The sequence below is a fragment of the Mus caroli genome, chromosome 7, assembly GCF_900094665.2.
Source record: "Mus caroli chromosome 7, CAROLI_EIJ_v1.1, whole genome shotgun sequence".
Lineage (NCBI taxonomy): Eukaryota > Metazoa > Chordata > Mammalia > Rodentia > Muridae > Mus > Mus caroli.
The window spans coordinates 90,194,869-90,218,804 of NC_034576.1; the positions used below are offsets into that span (position 1 = coordinate 90,194,869).

General features: G+C 35.4%; 1 protein-coding gene across 2 annotated transcripts in view; it reads left to right on the forward strand.

Moving 5' to 3' along the window:
- The window catches only part of Nox4 (NADPH oxidase 4), a 146,400-nt gene that overhangs the window by 71,538 nt on the left and 50,926 nt on the right, over positions 1-23,936 (forward strand). For both annotated transcript variants that reach the window (XM_029479267.1, XM_021166295.2), the window contains exons 9-12: positions 3,745-3,961; positions 5,779-5,943; positions 6,079-6,141; positions 22,988-23,048. In XM_029479267.1, coding sequence (XP_029335127.1) covers positions 3,745-3,961; positions 5,779-5,943; positions 6,079-6,141; positions 22,988-23,048 — 506 coding nt within the window. The remainder of the gene's footprint in view (positions 1-3,744; positions 3,962-5,778; positions 5,944-6,078; positions 6,142-22,987; positions 23,049-23,936) is intronic.

Here is a 23,936-nt window from a genome sequence, read left to right on the forward strand (position 1 = left end):
CCTCTCCTCAGTTTTGGTAACCATTAGTAATGACAGGGATATTAACCAGCTTTGTTCCAAATGGGCTGGTAGTTTTCTCTGGTAACCCAGTTTGAACATAGAAAAGTGAGACATCAGCAACTTGACTACTCATAATAATCATGGGCCCTGTCTAGCCATTCCTGCTCATAAGGGAGAATGCAGTAATAGATGGAACTGGGAGCTGCTCATTTCCCATGCTGGAGGTACATTCTGTGGAGCCTTGGGCTACAACAAAAGCCTGGGTACTGTGAATTTGCTCTGCATTTTTCTTCTGGAAACAGCTATGTCACCAGCACACCATGTGTTATTTTTCAAATGGCTAGTTTCTAGTTTGTAAGTTCAGAACTGTGGTCACTGAGTAGATACTGAATCAGCAGAGTCTATTCAGGGTATCAGTAATTTACAATAAAATTATCCACTGCTTGCCACAGGCCAAATATGAATTCAACTTGTTTCAAATATTTTCTGACATGAAATGACCAGGACATTATGAAGATAATATTTTGAAAACTACAAGTGAGACTCTAAAGTTGAGAAAGATTCAGCAACTTGGCAAAGTTTACTCAGTATAAACTTGATTCAGACATAGGCATGTTAAAATGTCTTTATTATTGCTAGGTCATACACACACACAAACATTTTTGAGAGCTTCTTAGAATTTGACTTGTTATTGTAATATTCTGTAAAGTTTATCTGGCCTGACTCAGGAGTATAACCCACTTGTCACTATCTCCCTTTGTCTCTGTCCCCACGTCTTCCCTTTCTATTAGAAAAGAGAAGCATCTCCTCACTTACTAGCATAACAAAGGATTCATTTTGCCTTTATGGTTTGGAAAAAAAGTTCCTTTGCAATTTAAAACTGTAGCATATTTTTTTCTTTTTTCTTTTTTCTCTTAGACTGGCATTGAACTCTCAGAGGTCCACTGCCTCTACCTCCCTAGTGCTGAAATTAAAGACCCTAGCACCTGGCTAAAATTAGTTACTTTAGAGAAGGATGATAATAAGATTTTTTTCCCATTTTTTTCTTAAGAAACAGCTATTTAAAATTAACTCTCCTTTGCAGAACAAATATCATAGGCAGATGGTAATTTTAATTTATATACATAACCAACATAATAGCTACTAAAAAATTAAATATATATATAATTCTATTTTATAACTTAATTAATAATGAAATGAAAGCAATGACTATAATTCTGAAGTAAATGTTATTGCATATGCTCACAGTGAATAAGCATTATATACTACATAGGTATTTTTTTCCATTGACCTTTTTTTGAAGATTTATTTATTTACTTTATGTATGTGAGAACATTGTTGGTCTCTTCAGACACACCAGATAAGGGCATCAGATCCCATTACAGATGGTTATGAGCCACCATGTGGTTGCTGGCAATTGAACTCAAGACCTCTGGAAGAGAAGTCAGTGCTCTTAACCACTAAGCAATCTCCCAAACCCCAGACTTTATTCTTTACTAAAATATCATAGACTGTGCTTCTGAGAAGAAGAAAATGACTACTGGTAAATTTTGGAACTTTTCAAGTTTATTTTATTTTTTTTTAACTAACAATTGTATGTATGTAGTTAAGTCATTGTAAATTTTCTTTTATGCCATTATTGGAAATCATGCAAATTCTTATTCTTGAAACTCCTTCATAATGTCATGTTCCAGTCTTTTGTTAATAAGATGGGTATGGAGTCGTTCGAAGCAAAATTCAGGCATGCATGCTAACATTTTTACTTAATAGAATTCTGTAGGCTTGATGGGAACAATCTCTCCTTACGGGGTACCCATTCCCTTGCCTATCAGTGTGTTGAATACTTAAGGGAGAGAGGAGCAATATAGTGTAGGATCACAGTCTCCTGGGATATAATTGATTTGAGGTTAAAAAAAAAAAAACATCAATAAAGAGCTGTAGATGGTATCTTCGAATACAAAAATTTTTATTTACAGGAATTCTAGCCATTCAGGGAATAGATGAATCCACATTGAATAGAAACTTTAGAAAATATTTGGCTTCAAAGATGCGGTGATTAGATTTTTTTTGGCTGGCTTTTATGCTTACATAAAGTTTACAGGAAAAAGGTTGATTATTTCATGTGATTTTTGTAAGGTTTTGTTTAGCCAGAGAATTTTCAAATATATTTTGTATAGCTCCTTTTTGATCTTGGCATATAATATTCATATTTAAATTTTCACTGCATATTTAAATTACTGATACTAATTGTTTATGTTTATGAATAATGATATGAGTTTTGATACATGTATACATTCTCAGTTGATTAAATTAGGTTTTCCAGACTCCATCATATATACATTCACTTCAAATGTATGTTTGGCTTGAATCCCTGTATCTTTATGGAGTAAATGCCTAATTACAAAGATACTCATTCTGATGTGGCAAAACCTTAATAACCACACAGTTTCTTCTTTTAATATCACAAGTTTATTTCATTACAGTTTTACCCAGAGATTTAAAAGTCTATGATTCGATACTTCATCCCTATTATATTCTCATGTATATCTTATGTGGTAATTTTCAAAACACATCATCATTTTATTTTTTCTCATGGAACATATCATTTAATATTGCCTGAATGCTTATCTTCTTCAATGTGTGTGTATGCTTGTGTGTGTGTGTTTGTATGTGTGTGTATTGGGAATTATATTCCCCAGGATTTAAGCATTTGCCATGCTAAGTGAGTACTCTCTCACTGAGCTAGATTAGCCCACTAATATATATTTTACTGAGTGTTCCCAGCAAGCCTACAGTTGCTTCTTATTCCTTTCACGGTTTGCCAGAGAATATAGTGGTACTACACAGGGCCAGTGAGTTGGTTCAATGGGTAAAGGCTCAAGTTAACCAGTCTGACACCTTGAGTTTGAGCTCCAGAATTCACATTGTGGAAGAAAAATACTAAATCTTGCCAGTTGTCCTCTAATCTCCTCATAATATATGTATGTGCATGCACATATGTAATGTGTACATGGGCACACAAACACATACACACAAATAAAATATAGGAAGGAAGGAAAGAAGGAAGGAAGAAGGAAAGAAAGTAACAAACAAAGAAACAAAGAAACGAACAAACAAAGGAGGAATTCAGGAATTAAAATATAGTAAGAAGCAATGAGATGCCTTTGTAAAGACTTCTCATTTTTAAGCTTTTGTGTGGATGTATTTACAGAGAGATTGAAAAACAAACAGCTTTAGGACTTGACAGGTATGTAAAAATTGTTTTCACATAAGCAACAAACATTTAATGTCTGGTATTTTCATTTACTATCTCTCCATGAACCATGAAGTCTGTTTAATCTAGTCTTATCTTGATCAAAGATTATCCCTGTGTTTTTCTTTTAAGCTTGAAGATGTATAGCAAAGTTATTTTCACAGTGTTTATTGAAGTGAAAATTTGTAAGTTAATGCATGAATGCCTAACAGAAGTTAAGCTTGCCCTATTCAAAACACAACAAGAAATTTGAATCTGTTTTCTTCTACCTCACAGACATAGCATTTGTTTGGAAAACTAAACATGTTTACTCTATTCTTTAGTACAGAATTTAGGATATTTTATTTCTTCTGAAATAGATAACACAAATACTTTGTATAAATGCTATAAAAAGTCAGCAGGAAAAAACGAATAACTGCTTCTCTTTACCCATTCCATCTTTTAACTCAGTCTCTTTTCCATCTTCTTGTTTTTATCTAATTTAACTTTAGTGGTTTGTTGAAGTATCAGACAAATTTAGACACTCACCCTCCTGGCTGCATTAGTCTTAACCAGACATCATCCCAGAATATGTCCATACCAGATTATGTCTCAGAACATTTTCATGGATCTTTGCCTCGAGGGTTTTCAAAATTAGAAGATCGTTACCAGAAAACACTTGTGAAGATTTGCCTGGAAGAACCCAAGTTCCAAGCTCATTTCCCACAGGTCAGATTAATTCTGTGTTTGAGATCTGCCAAGTCTGTGGTTTCATGTGACTGTCTGACATTGAATTCAAATATGTCTTTCAATCTGTGTTTTCAGGTACAAGAGGTTATTTCAGGATGTTTAGACAGCAGAGTACTATTTTTTTTTAGTGTGTTTGTGTGTGTGTGAGTGAGAGAGACAGGTATCTAATACTCCAAGACAAAAGGCGTATATAGAAAAATGTATGCTTTTCCTAGTGTTTGCTTTCAGAGAGACAACAAATATATATTCTAAAGCTATAAAGACATGCAGTTTAAATTTAACAAACTGTAAACAAACAAACCCTACTAATTGTTGCAATATACTATTACAACATATTATATATAATAGTGATGTTAATTTGTTGAATGTTTAGTATAATTCTCTTGGCACTATGCCGAATTGCTCTGTATGCAGCATTTCCTTCAGTATCCACAATTAACCTTTGAAACAATTACTCAATTATCTGATGAAAACATTGAGCTTAAACAAGTATCCTGACCAAAGTCTATAAACAAGTGGTGGAAGAGGAAATGTGTAGACATAGGTCTTTAACTCTAATCATGGCCTTGGAAAGTTCTTCAACTACTCCACAAATACTTCAGTGACTTGCACCCCAACTCTGCCCTTGTCTGAGGTAACTGCCAACATCTAACTGAAGCCCACTATTTTGCATATGAAATAGAGGAAAGGAAATTCTATTTCAAAGAGAGAAGACAGAGAAGCACCAATGAATTTTTAGATGACTTTGGAGTCAGCTGGTCAGTTTTCCAAGTGTCATAGAATGATGAATATTATGTAAGGTAAATATGGCAAGTTCCATTTTCTTTATGTGGGTCTTAATCATCTAGGAGTCACTGACTTGCAGATGCAAGGTCACTTCATTGTAGAACTTATCTCACCCTGCATATCTTCAGAGTGTCACGTTCATTGTCACAGTCTACAGAGCAGGAGCTAACTGCATTCATTGAGTGAGCAATGTCTGGTAAAGCTGTGTAAATAAGTTTCCTTCGAAGGGCCATTAAAATCAAACTGAAGGTTGCATGGATTAGCAGACACCTCTAAGCCTATATAATCAAAAGGCAGAGACAGCAGGATATCAAGTCCAAAAGAAAGCTGCCCGAATACAATGAAACTCTGTCTCAGTAAACAAGAAAGCAAACATCTTTATAAATACATTACAATTCAGTTGACAGCTTTGAAGACAAGGAGAGGCTATAGTAGTCAGTTGTAGGGGAAAGATGATTCTCATAGGCATCAAAACTGTCATTTCTCATAAAAGTGTAATTTTGGCCTATTATATTATGTAAAACGTGTAATACAAATGTGCTCGGTGCATACTATTTTCAAAACTAGAAATGCACTTACATTAGACATCATGTTTATAAAGCTGAAATGTGTCTATACATCAGTGTTATATCCATTAACTATCGAGGGCATTATGTTTTCTACTAAACCTTGGAACGGTTTTATTTTTCTAAATCATCAGCAGATAAATATGAAGCTTTAACTTCTCTTTACTATACAGAGGGTTCTGGTATATCCCTGTCACGCACTTCAATGTACAGATGGTTGTCTGAAGGAATGTTTACATAGCAATGGTAGTGCTCAATAGGATATAGATTTGAGATTAGGGTTCTATATTACTTTTTCTCTCACAATTTCATTGCTGAGAGCTTTAGCCATATTTTACTCATGCTTATTAATATCTTCCTGTTTAAAATATAAATTGAAGTATTGCTCAGTTGTTAATTCAGTCATACATTACATGAAGCAAAATTGTGAAAATTTTCCTTTAGACCTGGATTTGGATTTCTGGACCTTTGTGCCTTTATTGTGCGGAGAGGCTTTACCGATGCATCCGGAGCAACAAACCTGTCACCATCATCTCAGTCATCAATCATCCCTCCGATGTGATGGAACTCCGTATGATCAAAGAAAACTTTAAAGCAAGACCTGGCCAGGTGAGCCAGTGGTTAGTGGCTTTGCAAATATCTTTTATCCTTAGGAAATTTTTAAAAGTTAATAGACAGATTTATTGGAATAGTTGTATTTCTTTTTTGATCATTTAAAACATTATCTGTTTGTTGCTTTTTTAGTATATTATTCTCCATTGCCCCAGTGTATCAGCATTAGAAAACCACCCATTTACTCTCACAATGGTAAGACATATTTCTTGAATTTTAAAAAAAATTTAGATTGCAGAACATCTTTGTCTATGCGTATATATGTGTGCACATGGGCATATGTATTTGTTTATCTGTGTGTATATACATATTTGTGCACACACATATGTGTGCCTATACAGACACACATGTCTGAATATATGTGTCTATGTGATTCACATGTGTATATTTGTGTATGTGTTTTACTTCATTCTCAAAATTATTAGATGATCATAGTTTCTTCATGTTTTAGTTAGCTTTTTTTTTTCAAAGAAATATAGTTTTCTATTCAGAGACTTTGTAAGTATTGGCTTTCCATGATTTTCTAATTCCTAACTATTCACTAAACAATGTGCTTATTTAAAATTTATTAAAGCTTTTTGCTTTAAAGCATAGAAAACTCTTAGTTTTCCTTTTCCATATATTTGTAGTGGGCTTGGGAATGTTGGTCAGATGGGGTTTTATTCCTAGGATGCATGAGATCCTGTCAGGTTCCATCCTGAAAACCCTGTACACTGTGCGTGCTGTTGCATGTCTATAATCCAAGTACTCCAGAGGTAGAGGTAGGAGACGCCAATGTTCAAAGTCATCCATGGCAGCATAGTGAGTTTAAGGACAATGTAAATGGCTTGGGATTCTGTATTTAAAAAGAGAAAATAAACAACAAAAAAAAGAATTTTGTTGTTTTCTGTGTATAAATTATGTGTGGAAATAAAATATGGCCAATTTTCATTAAAGAGTTGGAATAAGGGAAGAAAGATACTATGGATGATGTAGAAGCATTAAAAATACAGATAGTAGTAAGAGAAGGTGAAGCACAATTTAGCTGATAACTTCATATATGAGGAAAACAAAGTTGGATAAATGAAATTAGACAAATCATAGAGATATCTGTATACAGTCACAAATTATGCTTAAACCTGCATTAGTATAATAATAAAATATTTTTACCCAATATATGCTAAAATTTACATCATATACATATAGCAAATTACTAAAGATTAAAAAATGGATTTTATTCCAGCGTATCATGTATCTACAGTGCCCTCCCTTTTCCCTCATCCTTTCCTCCTGAACTCTTTCCTGAAATATATAGATGATTTTATGTTAGGGGTAAAATCGATCATCCAAAATTGAAAGAAATATCCAATATGCCTCTTCCTGCATCAGAGTGCTTAATCTGATGACCTTGAGTTGGTCATCTCATTGTGTGTATAGGTGAGGCATTGGATTGTATAGTTGAGTATACAGTGAGCATGTGATCTCATTTGCTCCCAGAGCAGGAGGTTTGTAAGCCTGTTTGAGCTTTTACCACTTATATTTCACATGATTCAAAAACGAAAGATAAAATTGATGGATTTTTAGTTTTTCATTTTCATATCTTCTTCCCCATAATTAGGTAATTCCAGATATTTTATCATCTATTTCAGCATATACAAATTCCTGGGGTTTGCTTGTTTGATCAAATGGTTCTCTCACTACATCACATCCTTCAAGGCTATACCATGAACAGTTTCTCATTCTTTTCTTAATTTTTTAAAAACTTTTACTTTTTATTAGATATTTACTTTATTTATATTTCAAATGGTGTCCCCTTTCCTGGTTTCCCCTCCGAAAACCCCCTATCCCCTCCCGCATCCCTCTGTTCACCAACCTACCCATACCTGCTTTCTGGTCCTGGCATTCCCCTACACTAGTGCATAGAGCCTTTCACAGGACCAAGGGCCTCTCCTCCCATTGATGACCATCCTCAGCTACATATGCAGCTGGAGCAATGAGTCACAACATGTGTATTCTTTGGTTGGAGATTTAGTCCCTGGGAACTCTACAGGTGCTGGTTATTTCCTCCTGTGGGGCTGCTAACCCCTTCATCTCCTTGAGTCCTTTCTCTAGCTCCCTCATTGGGGACCCTGTGATCAGTCCAATGATTGGCTGGGAGGATCCACCTCTGCATTTGTCAGGCACTGGTGGAGCCTCTCTGGAGACAGCTATACCAGGCTCTGTCAGTAAGCACTTGTTCGCATCCACAAAAGTCTCTGGGTTTGGTGATTGTATATTTTGGGATGGAGCCACAGGTGGGGCAGTCTCTGGATGATCATTCCTTCGGGCTCTGCTCTGAACTTTGTCTCTATAACTCCTTCCATGGGTATTTTGCCCCCCTGCCCCCCCCCCTTCTCAGAAGGCTCGAGGTACCCACACTTTGGTCTTCCTTCTTGAGTTTCATGTGGTTTGCAAATTGTATCTTGGGTATTCTGGGTGTCTGGGCTAATATCCATTTATCAGTGAGTTGCATACCACGTGTGTGATTGGGTTCCCTCACTCAGGGTAGTATTTTCTAATTCCATCCATTTGCCTAAGAATTTCATAAATGCATGTTTTTAATAGCTGAGTAGTCCCTCATTGTTTAAATGTACCACATTCTTTTCAATGCCTATATAATATTCCACAGTGAGGAAATACTGTTTATTTGATATTTGCATTAAGGACTGATGTTTAGGTCTCATTCATGTTTCTGATAAAGAATAACTAACACAACCTTGATGTATATACAAAAAGTAAAATTTACCACATTAGGGAGAAAGAAAGAAAAACCAATAACTTTTTTTTCTAATCACAAAATTATATTTTATTATTTTACTATTTCCTACTTTTCTTTTTTTCCTTTTTTTTTAATATTTTTTTATTATGTATTTTCCTCAATTACATTTCCAATGCTATCCCAAAAGTCCCCCATACCCTCCCCCCACTCCCCTACCCACCCATTACCACTTTTTGGCCCTGGCGTTCCCCTGTACTGGGGCATATAAAGTTTGTGTGTCCAATGGGCCTCTCTTTCCAGTGATGGCCTACTAGGCCATCTTTTGATACATATGCAGCTAGAGTCAAGAGCTCCTGGGTACTGGTTAGTTCATAATGTTGTTGCACCTACAGGGTTGTAGATCTCTTTAGCTCCTTGGATACTTTCTCTAGCTCCTCCACTGGGGGCCCTGCGATCCATCCAATAGCTGACTGTGAGCATCCACTTATGTGTTTGCTAGGCCCCGGCCTAGTCTCACAAGAGACAGCTATATCTGGGTCCTTTCAGCAAACGCTTGCTAGTGTATGCAATGTTGTCATCGTTTGGAGGCTAATTATGGGATGGATACCTGGATATGGCAGTCTCCAGATGGTCCATCCTTTTGTCTCAGCTCCAAACTTTGTCTTTGTAACTCATTCCAGGTGATTGTTTCCAATTCTAAGAAGGGGCAAAGTGTCCACACTTTGGTCTTCATTCTTCTTCAGTTTCATGTGTTCTAACCAATAATTTAAATGTTTATGTTTAGGGTATAGGTTTGTGAAGTGACTTTTGGATTATATGTATTAGATTTAAAATTCACAGCCAATGGGTGTATTACTTTATCTTTTGGGACATTTGGCTTTCAGTATAATATTATGATTTAGTCAGTTCTGAATAATAGATTTGTAGGAGTTAAGCAAACTACAAGTACAGCATAAAAAAATAATCATGAAAGTACTGAAAGTATCTGGTGTGTGAATAAAACCATTATGATTTTAATTTTCAGTTCAAGTTTATGTCTCAAAATCACCAGAACATTGACAGTTGAGCTAAATAATTCTATACATAAAGAATAAAGGAACCAACAAGCTTGTATTAATTTGTTAGAATAAAATCAGAGGCCATATATTCAAAAGGGTTTTCTGAAGAAACAAATGACACTTTTCTCTTTATTTACTTCAAATTTTGTATTCTGTCTATATGAGTGAATCTTGTTTAATAATCATCAAAGAAAAGTTGTTTAGCATCTAGTGAGATAATGATATATATTTAGATCTGTCATAAACGATGGCAGCCCTGGCACAGCACAATATGGATATACAGTTTCTTGTCTGTAGTGATGGTGAGTTATTCTGAATACTCTTTCATCTGCTGCTGTATGGGCTTTGACTAGTGTGAAAGTGAAGCATTTGTCATGAGAAATAGTTAAAGCTAGGCTACTCACATGGAGTGTATCCTAGGAGCTTTTAGAACACAGTTCTTATGAGAAGTCAGATTGCTATGGCACGCCCATTAGTCCTCTAGTGTTTCTCATGTTTTACCAAGTAACAGAAATGTACCTGAATAACAAATGTTTAACTGTAACAAAAATAAAATTGCATCTAAATCATGTCTGCTTCTGACAGTTTTAAGACATATTTTCATATCTCAGCTTTCATACATTGATAAACATGAAGCTGTTATCAGAAAAAAGTAGAAGGTGAAAAGGGAGAAAATATACAAGTAGCTTTATAGAATTTAGGAGAGCAGACCTACTGTTTACAATCGTTATAAATTTCCTCCAGAATCGCTGTTTGAGAATTTATTTTTAAATTTCTTTCATAGAGGTAGTATTAAACAGAACATAGATTGTAAGAAATGAAGCAAATTATTGAATGCCAACTACAAAGCTTGGAGAGTCCTTTTTTTCATAAAAAATATTTTCCAACATGTTCCAAATGGAGAAAATAGCATAACATACCAGTAAGCATCAACTGTCTTAGGGAAAAAAGTTATCTCACTGTTATTATACTTTACTAAAAATGTTATGTTTTCTCAGAAATAATGACAAGAGTTTTCCCCTGACATAGAGAGGCTTTTAGGTCAAACGTCTCACTTCTCTACAGCTTCTTTCTCAAGCCAAAATGAGAAAGACACACACACACACACACACACACACACACACATACACACACACACACACACACACACACACACACACACACAAATCAGAATTCATAAACCTGAAGGGCTTTCATCCTGCACACGACCTTGAATCAGCTGCATTTTAAATCACAGTTCAGATCAGCACATTCCACTGAGATACCTCAGTATTATGTATTTGTTATATTGAAACCAAAATATATTCTTGAAGCTTCTGCTCTTTAATCTCCAAGTCTTGTTTCTATACAATGGGAGCACTAGATCTGGGGATGTTTATTCTATAATTTTATTGACATAGATTTTTCTATGCCTGTAGTTTTGATCTCAGCCCTATGGATATTTATGTTTGGTTTCATGATAGAGCTCAGAATTCTGGGAAATTGTGATTAGGCCCTTTTATTTATTGTATTCCTTTATTGATATTTGAATGCGTTATTTTTTTTTTTACTTTGATCTTCATCGTTCACATTCCTTCTTTTACTTCGTTGAGACTGCTGTGACATTTTCTTTGTATTTTAACTTGATTCATTTGATATTTCACTGCCAGAATCTATTTTCATTTTCCCCCAATTTAATTATCCTAATGAATTTCTCTGCTATGGTATTAACTTTCTCATATATTTTGACACTGCCCTTCTGACTTACTATTCTGTGTTGTTGGCTTTCTAGTCCAGGTCTACTGTTGATTGCCTTTCTTCATGTCTCTGCTTATTTCAATTATTTTTTGTGGCCAATGAAAACTCTCATGAGTAAATTAGTGCATTTTTGTCATTGTAGAATCTTTGAATTCATAAATGCATGGTATCTTTTATAGGAGGTGTGTAGCCTTTTTTTATGTCATTTGGTGTCCGTATGTTGCCAATTAAGTATCGATTGTTTGTATATCGCTTCCATTTGGTTTTGGGCATCTTCTCAATGATCAGCATATTCTTTTGTCTAAAAATATTAATTTGTGTGTGTGTGTGTGGTGTGTGTGTGTGTCCTCTGTGTGGATATGAACATTTGTGTGGAAGAGCCTGTAAAGATCAGATGATTTTGAGCCACCTCATGTTGGTGCTGGGTACTGAACACTGGTTCACTGCCAATATAACAAGTGCTCTTTAATAGAAACCATCTTCACAGCATAGCAGCCTACTCTGGTAGAGCTCAATCTCTAGTACCATTCAGAAAGTAAAGAAGAAAAAACAGTTGTTAACAGCAACTCAAATCAAGCAGTATGTTGAAACATGCTTAAAGTTAATTAGATCTCACTAAACTATAGTTAAATCTATTATCTGTAGAACAACAACAAAAAGGCAAAAAATATGTACAGCATGCTATGCAAGTCAAATAATTTAGGGTAAATGGACTGGTAACCAAAGGAGCTGGGACTGAAGAAAATGTAGCAGAAATAAGGTTAAATAAAGGAAAAACAGAAGATTCAGAAAGGTTATTGAAGAGAAGACAAATAAAGAGATATAACATAAAATAACACAATAATGAAAGAATTTGTAAAGATAATTATATAAATGGAAAAAGAAAAAAATGGGAGGAAGGCTGGAGTGATAGGTCAGTGGTTCAGAGCACTGGCTGCTATTCCATGGGTCTTTAGTTCAATTTTCATATGATTGTCACAATCATCTATAATGGGATCCAAATCCCTCTTCTGTTATGTACAGACAAAGCACATGTATGTATAAAATAAATATTGTTTTTTATAAAAAGAAAAAAATAAAAGCATAAGTCTTCGAAAATTAAGACCAAGAGGGAGATTACATGATATCGAATTGTTGGGAATTGTACTCAGGACAGCATCTTGTAAGGCTTGACAGACAAAAAGGCAACCAGAACTTTAATGGTACAGTAGAATAATAGAAGAGGTCTCAAAACAGCTGACAAGAGCTCTTCAGATGAGGTGTTATTTCACAGTTGTCCTGTCTTGGTGTCAAAGACCCAAAGCTTTTTATCCCCCAGTGGAGTTGACTTTGAATTTTAGATGTCTCCATGTCTCCAGGGCAGGGAACTTGGATTCACATGAAGAAATTTTGAGTGAGTATCAGGAAAGTCCCAGTAGAAAGCCAGTCATAGGTAGCCATCTCTACTGCTGGGAGCCTTGAGTGTTTTGATTGTAAATTTTGAGAAGAATTGGAAGGAAAGTGAAGGATAACTTATCTCAAAGCACTATTTGTTTGTGCAAAGTGATTCTCTTTTAGAACCTGAAATTAAACATATAAATCCAACTTACTAATATATTTAAGGTTCAACATTTCCTGTCCAAGTTTTTTTAAGATTTGTTTGTTTATTATAAATATATATATATATATATATATATATATATATATATATGTGTGTGTGTGTGTGTGTGTGTGTGTGTGTGTGTGTGTGTATACACTGTAGTTGTCTTCAGACACACCAGAAGAGGGCATCAGATCCCATCCCAGATGGTTGTGAGCCACCATGTGGTTGCTGGGAATTGAACTCAGGACCTCTGGAAGAGCAGTCAATGCTCTTAACTGCTGAGCCATCTCTCCAGCCCATCCTGTCCAAGTTTTATTTGAAGAACCAAAAATGTAAATTGTTGAAGAGACAAAAGTCATTAAACAGTGTAACTGATGACAAAAGCTAGAACTAGAACCAATTTTTCATGATAATTTTTCCTTTTAGGCATTTATTGACTTAATAAGTAAATAGAATTTTACGCTGTGTTCCTATGCTACTAGGTGTTTCCCAGCTGTTTTCTATAACGAATGAATGTTTAGATTTTTTTTTTTTGGCTTGGGGGGGGTCGCACATCATGCTGTTTGTTTTCTAATTTAAAAAGCAAAAATAAAAGTGAGTTTTAAAAGGACTTCGCAAAAGGACTTAAGAAAAGATAAGATGTACTTATTACAAAACTCAGCATCTCTTAATTTTTTGCTGTGGTACATGATTTTATCTTCTTTTTCATAAATTATCAATTATAGAAGTAATACAGTCTTCCTTTTCAGTATTAACTCATTGAAGCCTATGCACATACCTCCATGTCCTTCTAGTGTTGTTTTTATTCAGAAATAAACATGCTTTCCTGACATCTGTAGTTTCAGTTGTATGATTCATCATTTCGAAATATGAAAAACCCAATTTTGTATTTTTTCCATGAGTCAGAACCTAGTGGTTCTCCTGTTTATTTTCTGCACTTTTCACATAGCATGCCTGCTGGTCCATTATTTTTCTGTTTCATGTTCTTTTCTTTATATATATATATATATATATATATATATATATATATATATATATATATATATATATATATATTTAAAAGAAAATGAAAACAAGACAATATGTTACAGTTGTCATTTATTAAATTTTATGTCATTAAATGTAATTAGTAATTCTTTGTCAACTACTTTGATTTCTGTTCTTAATCCCTTCTTGTTAGCACTTAAAACTTGCCTTACTCTTGTTTTTCTCAGATCTTTTGCACTAGAAACTTGGAGGAGAAGGTAGCTTGCCAGGCACAATCTCTCATTATGTATTCAAGGCACAGTGTTGAAAACCACAGACAGTGATTAGTATCCATAGAACCCAACAAAATGTTTGAGGTTTTTGAGAATTAAACATCACCTAACTCCTGTACTTTGGCTGTCTTCCAGGAGAAAAGCAATGTTTCCTCAGAGGCTAATGATAGCTTCTGTGATAAATGTGAGCTAAATAAAGCAGCATACTCAGAACAAATAGACTGGTTAATATTAATTTGATTTATTCCATCAATAGTTTTTGATATTTCTTTCACCTCCTGGTTTCAAGGAGAAAATGAAGACACTCCTTTCCTGACTCGTCCCTTCTAGCTACTGCTGCATTCATCAGCAGCAATCCATGTTGCTTACCCTTGGATTTGGCCACAGCAGCATGCCATGAAGATACTTCCAAGATGAGCCATGCCTTCTTACTGGTAAATGCACTGAGCATTTCCCATTGATTCATGGTCTTTACAAATCAGCACCTTTTCATGCTGCTGTCATTTTTTATTGAAACACTTTTTACAATTTTCGTTTTGTTTCCAGGACATCCATGTTTATGATGACTTTTGATTCAGTCTTGTTTCATTTATTTCCCTTTACATTCCCATGAGCTCTGAATGCCAAAAGACACTATTATCAGTCGACTAACCCTCTGTTACTTTACAGCTGTCTATATTTCTCTGATGGTCCACCTGTGTTTCCAGATCGAAAATCCCAGTTCATATCAGGATGTGTTTCCCAGACATTTAAGGCACTGTCCTTTTCCGTGTGTGATTCTGGTTACTACATTAGCAGAAGCAGGGAGAGCAGCTAGGTGTCTGTCCCATCCAGTAGGTAGGTATGATGATAGCTTTGATAATGGTGGTGACACTAGACCTGACAAGAACTGTCAACTCCTAAATCCATTTTGAGGTTTTGGTGGTCAAGACTTGTTTTTCTCTTGCAATTGGGTTGTAAATGTACAAAATTCAAGGTTCATACCTAAGTTTCTGGCCTAAAGAATTAGAGTTCTATTAACTAAAAGAGGAAAGACTGGATTAGGATCCAGGTTGTGAAACTCAGTTTAAATCATATGATTTGGATGTATTATGCAGCATGCTTGCATTTTTTATCCAATAAATGAGTGATAGCCTACACTTTGCTTTCAATGGGCCATAGTTCCAGACCCAAAGACCTGTGTGTTTTGCTTCTGTTTTACTTTGGGTTTCTAGAGTGGTACTTCTCATATTTTTTGTCAGACTAAAGAAAATCTTGGGAGAGAGAAACTGATATACAAATATAGATAGACATTTTTGAACTCCAGATTTGATCTTCCTGACTCTGAGAGCTGAGGTTCTCCAGTGTTCTGGTGGCATTAGTTTCCAAGTTGCTCCCTTCAGAAGAATTTTAGTTTCAAATATTTCCCTATTCATTTCCAACATCTCACTACATTCTGCCTTTTAAAAACTTGTACAGGGAACGAATCCACATCCTCTGAATGAGCAGGAAGGGTTTTTAAACACTAGACCATCTCTCCAGGCCTTATTTGTTAGTATAAAGAACAACAAAAAAATAAAATTGGACTTCTAATCTATGTTATCAAAAGTACATTTACATATTCTGTGTTTAATAATGAGTATAAAATTTTCAAATATACAGATATACACTATTTTATTCTATTTATGTTTAACTAAACAGTATCATTTTGTATGTATAAAAATATTTAGCTCACAGTGTTGCATTTCTATGAGGTACTCTATGCTCCTAACTCACTGTGCTTTCTCATGCTTTTTTGAATATTTCTCATTTGTGAAATTATATGTTCTCCTATCACAGTATCTAGAATATTTTGAAACCACAATAAATTTGTCTTTAGAAGATGAAGTAGTCATGGAAGAAAGACATACATTTGAAGTCCATATGTTTCTCTCAGGTTCATTCTTTAATATTTTATTCAAGTGATACTTCATTCAACTAATGTTTTTCCACCTTCCATCCTGTATGTAATATATTATAGATTTTTAGAATATGTAACAATAATTTTGAACTACATCTTGTTTTCATTTTTTAAATATTTTTATTAGGTATTTTCCTCATTTACATTTCCAATGCTATCCCAAAAGTCCCCCATACCCACCCCCCCACTCCCCTACACACCCACTCCCCCTTTTGGGCCCTGGCGTTCCCCTGTACTGGGGCATATAAAGTTTGCAAGTCCAATGGGCCTCTCTTTCCAGTGATGGCCTACTAGGCCATCTTTTGATACATATGCAGCTAGAAACAAGAGCTCCAGGGTACTGGTTAGTTCATATTGTTGTTCCACCTGTAGGGTTGCACTTCCCTTTAGTTCCTTGGGTGCTTTCTCTAGCTCCTCCATTGGGGGCCCTGTGATCCATTCAGTAGCTGACTTTGAGCATCCACTTCTGTATTTGCTAGGCTCCGGCATAGTCTCACAAGAGACAGCTATATCTGGGTCCAATCAGCAAAATCTTGCTAGTGTATGCAATGGTGTCAGCGTTTGGAAGCTGATCATGGGTTGGATCCCCGGATATGACAATCACTAGATGATCCATCCTTTCGTCACAGCTCCAAATTTTGTCTCTGTAACTCCTTCCATGGGTGTTTTGTTCCCAATTCTAAGAAGGGGCAAAGTGTCCACACTTTGGTCTTCGTTCTTCTTGAGTTTCATGCGTTTAGCAAATTGTATCTTATATCTTGGGTATCCTAAGTTTCTGGGCTAATATCCACTTATCCATGAGTACATATTGTGTGAGTTCCTTTGTGATTGGGTTACCTCACTCAGGATGATGCCCTCCAGGTCCATCCATTTGCCTAGGAATTTCATAAATTCATTCTTTTTAATAGCTGAGTAGTATTCCATTGTGTAAATGTACCACATTTTCTGTATCCATTCCTCTGTTGAGGGNCATCTGGGTTCTTTCCAGCTTCTGGCTATTATAAATAAGGCTGCTATGAACATAGTGGAGCATGTGTCCTTCTTACCGGTTGGGACATCTTCTGGATATATGCCCAGGAGAGGTGTTGCTGGATCCTCCGGTAGTACTATGTCCAATTTTCTGAGGAACCGCCAGACGGATTTCCAGAGTGGTTGTACAAGCTTGCAATCCCACCAACAATGGAGGAGTGTTCCTCTTTCTCCACATCCTTGCAAGCATCTGCTGTCACCTGAATTTTTGATCTTAGCCATTCTGACTGGTGTGAGGTGGAATCTCAGGGTTGTTTTGATTTGCATTTCCCTGATGATTAAGGATGTTGAACATTTTTTCAGGTGCTTCTCTGCCATTTGGTATTCCTCAGGTGAGAATTCTTTGTTCAGTTCTGAGCCCCATTTTTTAATGGGGTTATTTGATTTTATAGAGTCCACCTTCTTGAGTTCTTTATATATATTGGATATTAGTCCCCTGTTTTCTAAACCTTTTAAACATATTCATATGGACAAAGTATACAAAATATCACAGACTGTAAAATGAAGTGGGGATACAAAAGCTTCACAAATCTTTTAGGTTCAGAGAAGTGAAGAATTTTTTGACAAAGAAATTCAGGCTCTTATGAAATGCAGGCTTTGAGATAAGTCTCAAAGAGTTTCCAAGAGTTAACAGCCGAATGGAAGAGAACTTGTTATAAATGACCAGACTGTAAATAAATTGTGTTTAGGGATGTATTAAATGTTGACAATTTGTTGAATTAAAATAGATGAAATTGAATCGTACAGAATAGAGATGAACCAACTAATTTTGACTTTTGACTGTAAGAAAGAGAATTTGCATGCTTTTGAGTCAGTTTTTCATTACTGTGACAGGATACCAAAGAAGTTAACTTAAGCAAAGAGTCTATTTTGGCTCATAATACCAGAGGTCATAGAATGTATAAAAGGGAAATGTGAGCACAGAGCATAGCCTTTAGTATTAGGCCTCCCATGCTCTAATTTCTTTGACTTGGCCTGTACAACTCACACAGTTGTACAGTCATCAGTGAATTAACCAATTGATTCAGTTACTGCCCTCCTTACTCAATTACCTCAGTAGCATCACTAGCTTGGAATCAAGACTTCAATCAATAAGAAGGTGCTTTTCCATATAGCACAACCAATATGAGATTGCTATGATCGGACAGTTTCTTTTGGAAACTTATTTGAAAGGGCTTAAAAGTTGATTGAACCTGGCAGCAGGACTAATATGTGATATTGTGATATTTGGTCCTATTCTGGAAAGAATTTGGTTCCATGTACAGATATATGAGAATCAAAAGAATATAATTTGAGACATAAGGTAATAACAATTTCAGCTAAATTAAATTTAGAGTGAACTGGCTAGAAGACAGTAAAAAAAAGTGAGAGATTGGAGCTAGAAAATAAAAAAGGGCCACAGAGACAGATCACAAAATGATTTAATAACATTCTTTTGATCATTTTGTGATCTGCAATCATTTTTCTGACTTATGAAATTAGGTTACACATAACTTTAGATAATGAACATAGATATAAATTTCAATTATTTTGTTTATTTCAAATCTCATGTTTTAAAAACAAAAATATATTATTTCTTATATTTTTGATGGTTAATTAATAAGTACATATATAATGAAATCATATTCCTAAGTAGATATATTTTAATATTTTGTCTCACTGATATGTAAACATTGATAAATTTTTCATACTTAAAATTTAATGCCTATCAAATAAATATGAACAATACTTTTGTAGCATCCAGTGATATGATCATATGGGTTGTTTTCTCTCCATTTGTTTATATGGTGTATTATATTGATTGACTTTCATATGTTGGGCCATTCCAGCTTTCCTAGGATGAAGCCTAATTGAACATGGTAGATAATGTTTTTGATGCATTATTAAATTTGGCTTTTGAGTATTTTGTTGAGTATTTTTGCATCAATATTCACATAATTGGTCTAAAATTTTTCTTGTTGAGACTTTTGTGATTTAGATATCAAGGTGACTGAGGCCTCATAGAGTAAGTTGGCAATGTTCCTGCTGTGTCTATTTTATGGAATAGTTAGAGGAGTGTTTATGCTAGCTCTTCTTTAAAAGGACTGGTAGAATTCTCTGCTAAAACCACCTGGCCTTGGGCCTTATTTTTGATTGGGAGACTGTTAATAACTGCTTCTATTTCCTAAGGGGTTATAGATCTATTTAAATTGTTTACTTGATCTTGACTTAACAATGCTAGTTGGTATCAAGAAAATTGTCCATTTCATTTACATTTTTCAATTTGTGGGATTTAGGTTTTTAAGTTAAGCCTGATGATGCTTTTGGTTTCCTCAGAGTCTGTTGTTATGGCCCTCTTTTCATTTCTGATTTTATTAATCTGGATACTGTCTTTATACCTTTTAGTTAATTTTGCAGAGAGTTTCTCTATCTTGTGGATTTTCTCAAAGAACTAACTCTTGCTTTTGTATATTCTTTGTGTTGTTTTCTTTGTTTCTATGTCATTGATTTCAGCCCTCAGTTCTATTATTTCTGTTTTGATATTTGCTTCTTTTTGTTCTAGACCTTTCAGGTATACTGTTAAGTTGTTAATATGAAGATCTCTCTAATTTCTTTATGAAGGTTCTCAGTGCTATGAACTTTCCTCCTAGCATTGCTTTCATTATGTTCCATAAGTTTTGGTATGCTATGCATTCATCTGCACTGAACTCTAGGAAGCCTTTAATTTCTTCTTTATTTCTGCCTTTACCCGAAAGTCATTCAGTAGGGAGTTGTTCATGTTTCATGGGTTTGTATGCTGTCTGTTGTGTCTATTGTTGAAATCCATCTTTAATCCATAGTGGTCTGATAAGACACATGGGGTTATTTCAGTTTTCTTGTATCTATTGAGACTTGCTTTCTCACTAGTTACATGGTCAATTTTGAACAAGGTTTCCTGAGATACTGAGAAGAAGGTATATTCTTTTGTGTTTGGGTGAAAAGTTTTGTTGATATCTGTTAGGTCCGTTTGACTCATAACATCTGTTAGTTTCATTATTCCTCTGTTTAGTTGCTGTCTGAATGACCTGTCCATTGGTAAGAGTGGCATGTTGAAATCCCCCCGCTATTAATGTCTGGGGTTCCATTTGTGATTTAATCTTTAGTAATGTTTCTTTTATAAATGTGTGTACTTTTACACTTGAGGCATAGATATTAAGAATTGAGATGTCATCTTGGTGTATATTTCCTTTTATGAGTATGAAGTGTCCTCCATTTTTTTGATTAATTTTGCTTGAATGTCTATTTAAAAATTAGAAATTAGAACTTAGAACAGCTCCTTCACCTTATTTGTGTCTGTTTGCTTGGAAAATCTTTTTCCAGCCACTTACTCTGAGGTGATATTTATCTTTGTTGCTGAATTTTTCTTCTAGTATGTTCTGTAAGGTTTAATTTGTGGGTAGATATTGTTTAAATTTGGTATTTTCTTGAAATATCTTGTTTTCTCCATCTATGGTGATTGGAAGTTTGGCTGGGTATCGTAATCTGAGTTTTCTTAGAGTCTGTGAGACATCTGCCAGGCTCTTCTGTCTTTTAAAATTTCTTTTGAGAAGGTATGAAAAATTCTGATAGGTCTACCTTTATATGTTACTTGGCCTTTCCCCTTGCAGCTTTTAATATTCTTTCTTTGTTCTGTAAACTTAATGCTTTGAATATTGTGTGGTAGGAGGATTTTCTTTTCTTGTCCAATCTATTGGCTATGCTATAAGCTTTTTGAATATGTATAAACATCACTTTCTTTACATTTGGGAAATTTTCTTCTATGATTTTGTTGAAAATATTTTCTGGGTATTTGAGCTGAGAATCTTCTATTATTCCTCTTAGGTATGGTATTTTCATAGTGCCATAGATTTCCTAGATATTTTGTGTCAGGAACATTTTAGATATAGCATTTTCTTTGACTGATGTATCAATTTCTTCTATCCTATCTTCTAAGCCTGAGTCTGAGATTTTTTTCTTCAGTCTTTTGTATTCTGTTGATGATGCTTGTGTCTGTAATACCTGTTCTCTTTCCTAGGTATTTCATTCCAAGTATTCCCTCAGCTTATGTTTTCTTTATTACATCTATTTCCATTTTCAGGTATTGAACATTTTTATTCATTTCCTTCACCGGTTTGATTTCCTGTATTTATGTAAGCGGTTAATTTATTTTCTTTTTAAAGGACCCTATCATCTTCATAAAATTAGAATAAAGTCATTTTCTTTTGCTTCAGCTCTGTTAGGATATCCAGGGCTTCTTGCCATAGGATAGCTGGTCTCTGGTTGTTCAAAATTGCCTTGGCTCTTGTTAATTATGTCCTTCTGCTGGCCTTTAGACATCTTGTTGTTCCTAGTGCCAACGAGCCTCCAGGAAATCAGGCAGAGTTTTGGGCCAGAAAATGGAGTACAGGTTTACAGGGCAGTTTGCTACCCTGAAGGGGACCTGGCAAGCAAGGGGCCTGGGGCAGGGGTCCTCCTTGGTTGTCCTCACTACTGGTAGGTGTGTAGTAATGCAGGCAGAATACTGTGGGACAGAAAAACCATGTAAGTTAGTATGGGTCTGAGACCCTGGAGACTTGGTGGGCACACACTTAAAACTTAGGCTACTCCCCTCTCCCTGCCAGATTCCTAGCCTGAAACCCATGCCACACGCTGCACATAAAGAAACATGACGTATGGTCACAAAGGCTCAGGACAGAGTCCTCCATGCTAATGAGGTACCTAGAGTCTCTGGAGCCAATAACGATCTCTTCCCAGACATTCCTCCCTGCAAAAGGTATTTTTTAATCTTGAGTCCCCTGAGAGGTTGACTATGCATCCATTTTCCACCATAAATAATCAATAAACAGTTTAGAAGCATAGACTGTTTCATCTACCACCACCATAGGGAACATGTATAAGGTTTTCACTGACAGTACTGCAACTCAGTTCTCTAGTAGGAGGCCTCTATGTTCCCATACAACTACCACCAAACTAAGGACAATCACAGCTAAAATAAGCCAAGCTCTTCTTTCCACCAGCCAAGCCTAGATACTAGTCTCCAGACTCTATTCCTGACTTAATTCTCTGCTCTTTCACAACTCTCAGCAGCACCTGGATGTCCTAGAGTCTGAGAATCCCAGGAGCCCCTAAACTCTTCCAGCTTTCCCACATCTTAGACTGTGCTTTTCCATCCCTGAGCAGTATCTTGGTGCTTCCCTGAAGCCCAGCACCCGCCCGGAGGCTGTGTGAAATAAGCACAGTCAAACTCACAACATTTCACCTTCAGATTGGCCTTGCCCTGAGGCAGGTGGACTGTGGACCAACAGAACAGTGGGACAGAAAATGGAGATTAGGAGGCAAGGTGAAACTCACTACTGCTGAGTGTGCTCCACGGGAGCTATACCTGGTATCTGCGGGCCTGACAGAATGAAGGCCAAAAAATCCTCAACAGATATCTTCACAGGTTTTATAGTTACCTATAATAATCTATTAACTTTTATTTGCATATTATATGGTTTATATGCGTATTTATGGGTCTTTAGAGAAATGCAAATACCCTACTGATCAAATGGCATTGCTTTATCTATCATATACATTTACACCCTGTTCTTTCTCATTAGTTGTTGATCTGGGGGCTTGCAATAGAATAAAGGTTTTAATCACATCATATTCTTCTAATAGATAACAATTAATCTGAATTGATGCTAGCATTTTTTTTTTCAGTGTCCTACTGAAACCAAAGCAACATTTGGTGTCCACTTTAAAGTAGTAGGAGACTGGACAGGTATGTACCATGTAATAGCTTTAAATTCTTTGAAAAGAATGTAGTATAACAAAATGTATCAACACAATTAACTACTCATTTGTATGGAAAGATATATATGTTCAGAAGTTCATTTTTCTTTGTTTATTTAGTTTTATTGCCTAACTTTTCTTAGATTTATGAAATCAGAATAATATGAGTACCTGTAATTATTACTGATGAATTATTTATGGGGTTTATATCATAGACTTCTTATTGTCAGTTGTGTTGGTAGAAAATAGGAATGCTTAAATCTATTTCTAGAAAGCATGATTTTAAAGTTCATGGTGGCATTGAGCTGCAAAATAATCTGCATTTAGGTGAGTAATACTGTTAAGAAAGATGAAGTGCTTGATGTCAAGCTTGGGGGCCCAAGTTTGAGACTCAGAAACTGCATTCAGGAACGAAAGAATCAACTTTCTCAAACTGTCCTCTGAATTCTACACAAATTTCTTAACTGGTTTACACACACACACACACACACACACACACACACACACACACACACACCATGTAAAGGTTTAAATAACCACTTTGGATTGAGAACAAGCAACTCTCAAGTTTGAATGACCTTGATGTATATCCATAACACCAAAACATCTTTAGAATAGAAGTTACTTTTAATATCAGGTCTTTTGGTGTTACTTTAGACATCTATTTAATAAAAGCTTTATAGTCTTTGAGAGATGCATTATATTGAATCCCAAACAAATACATCAAGTATGATTTATTATTATAGTCTCTGGATCCAACACAATGGGTAAGAAATGCACACTTAGTTAATATTGGCATGTTGGTTCTTTAGAGGGCTGTCAAAAGAAAAGAATGAAAGTATAAGAAAGAACACAAACACTTTAAAATACATTTACA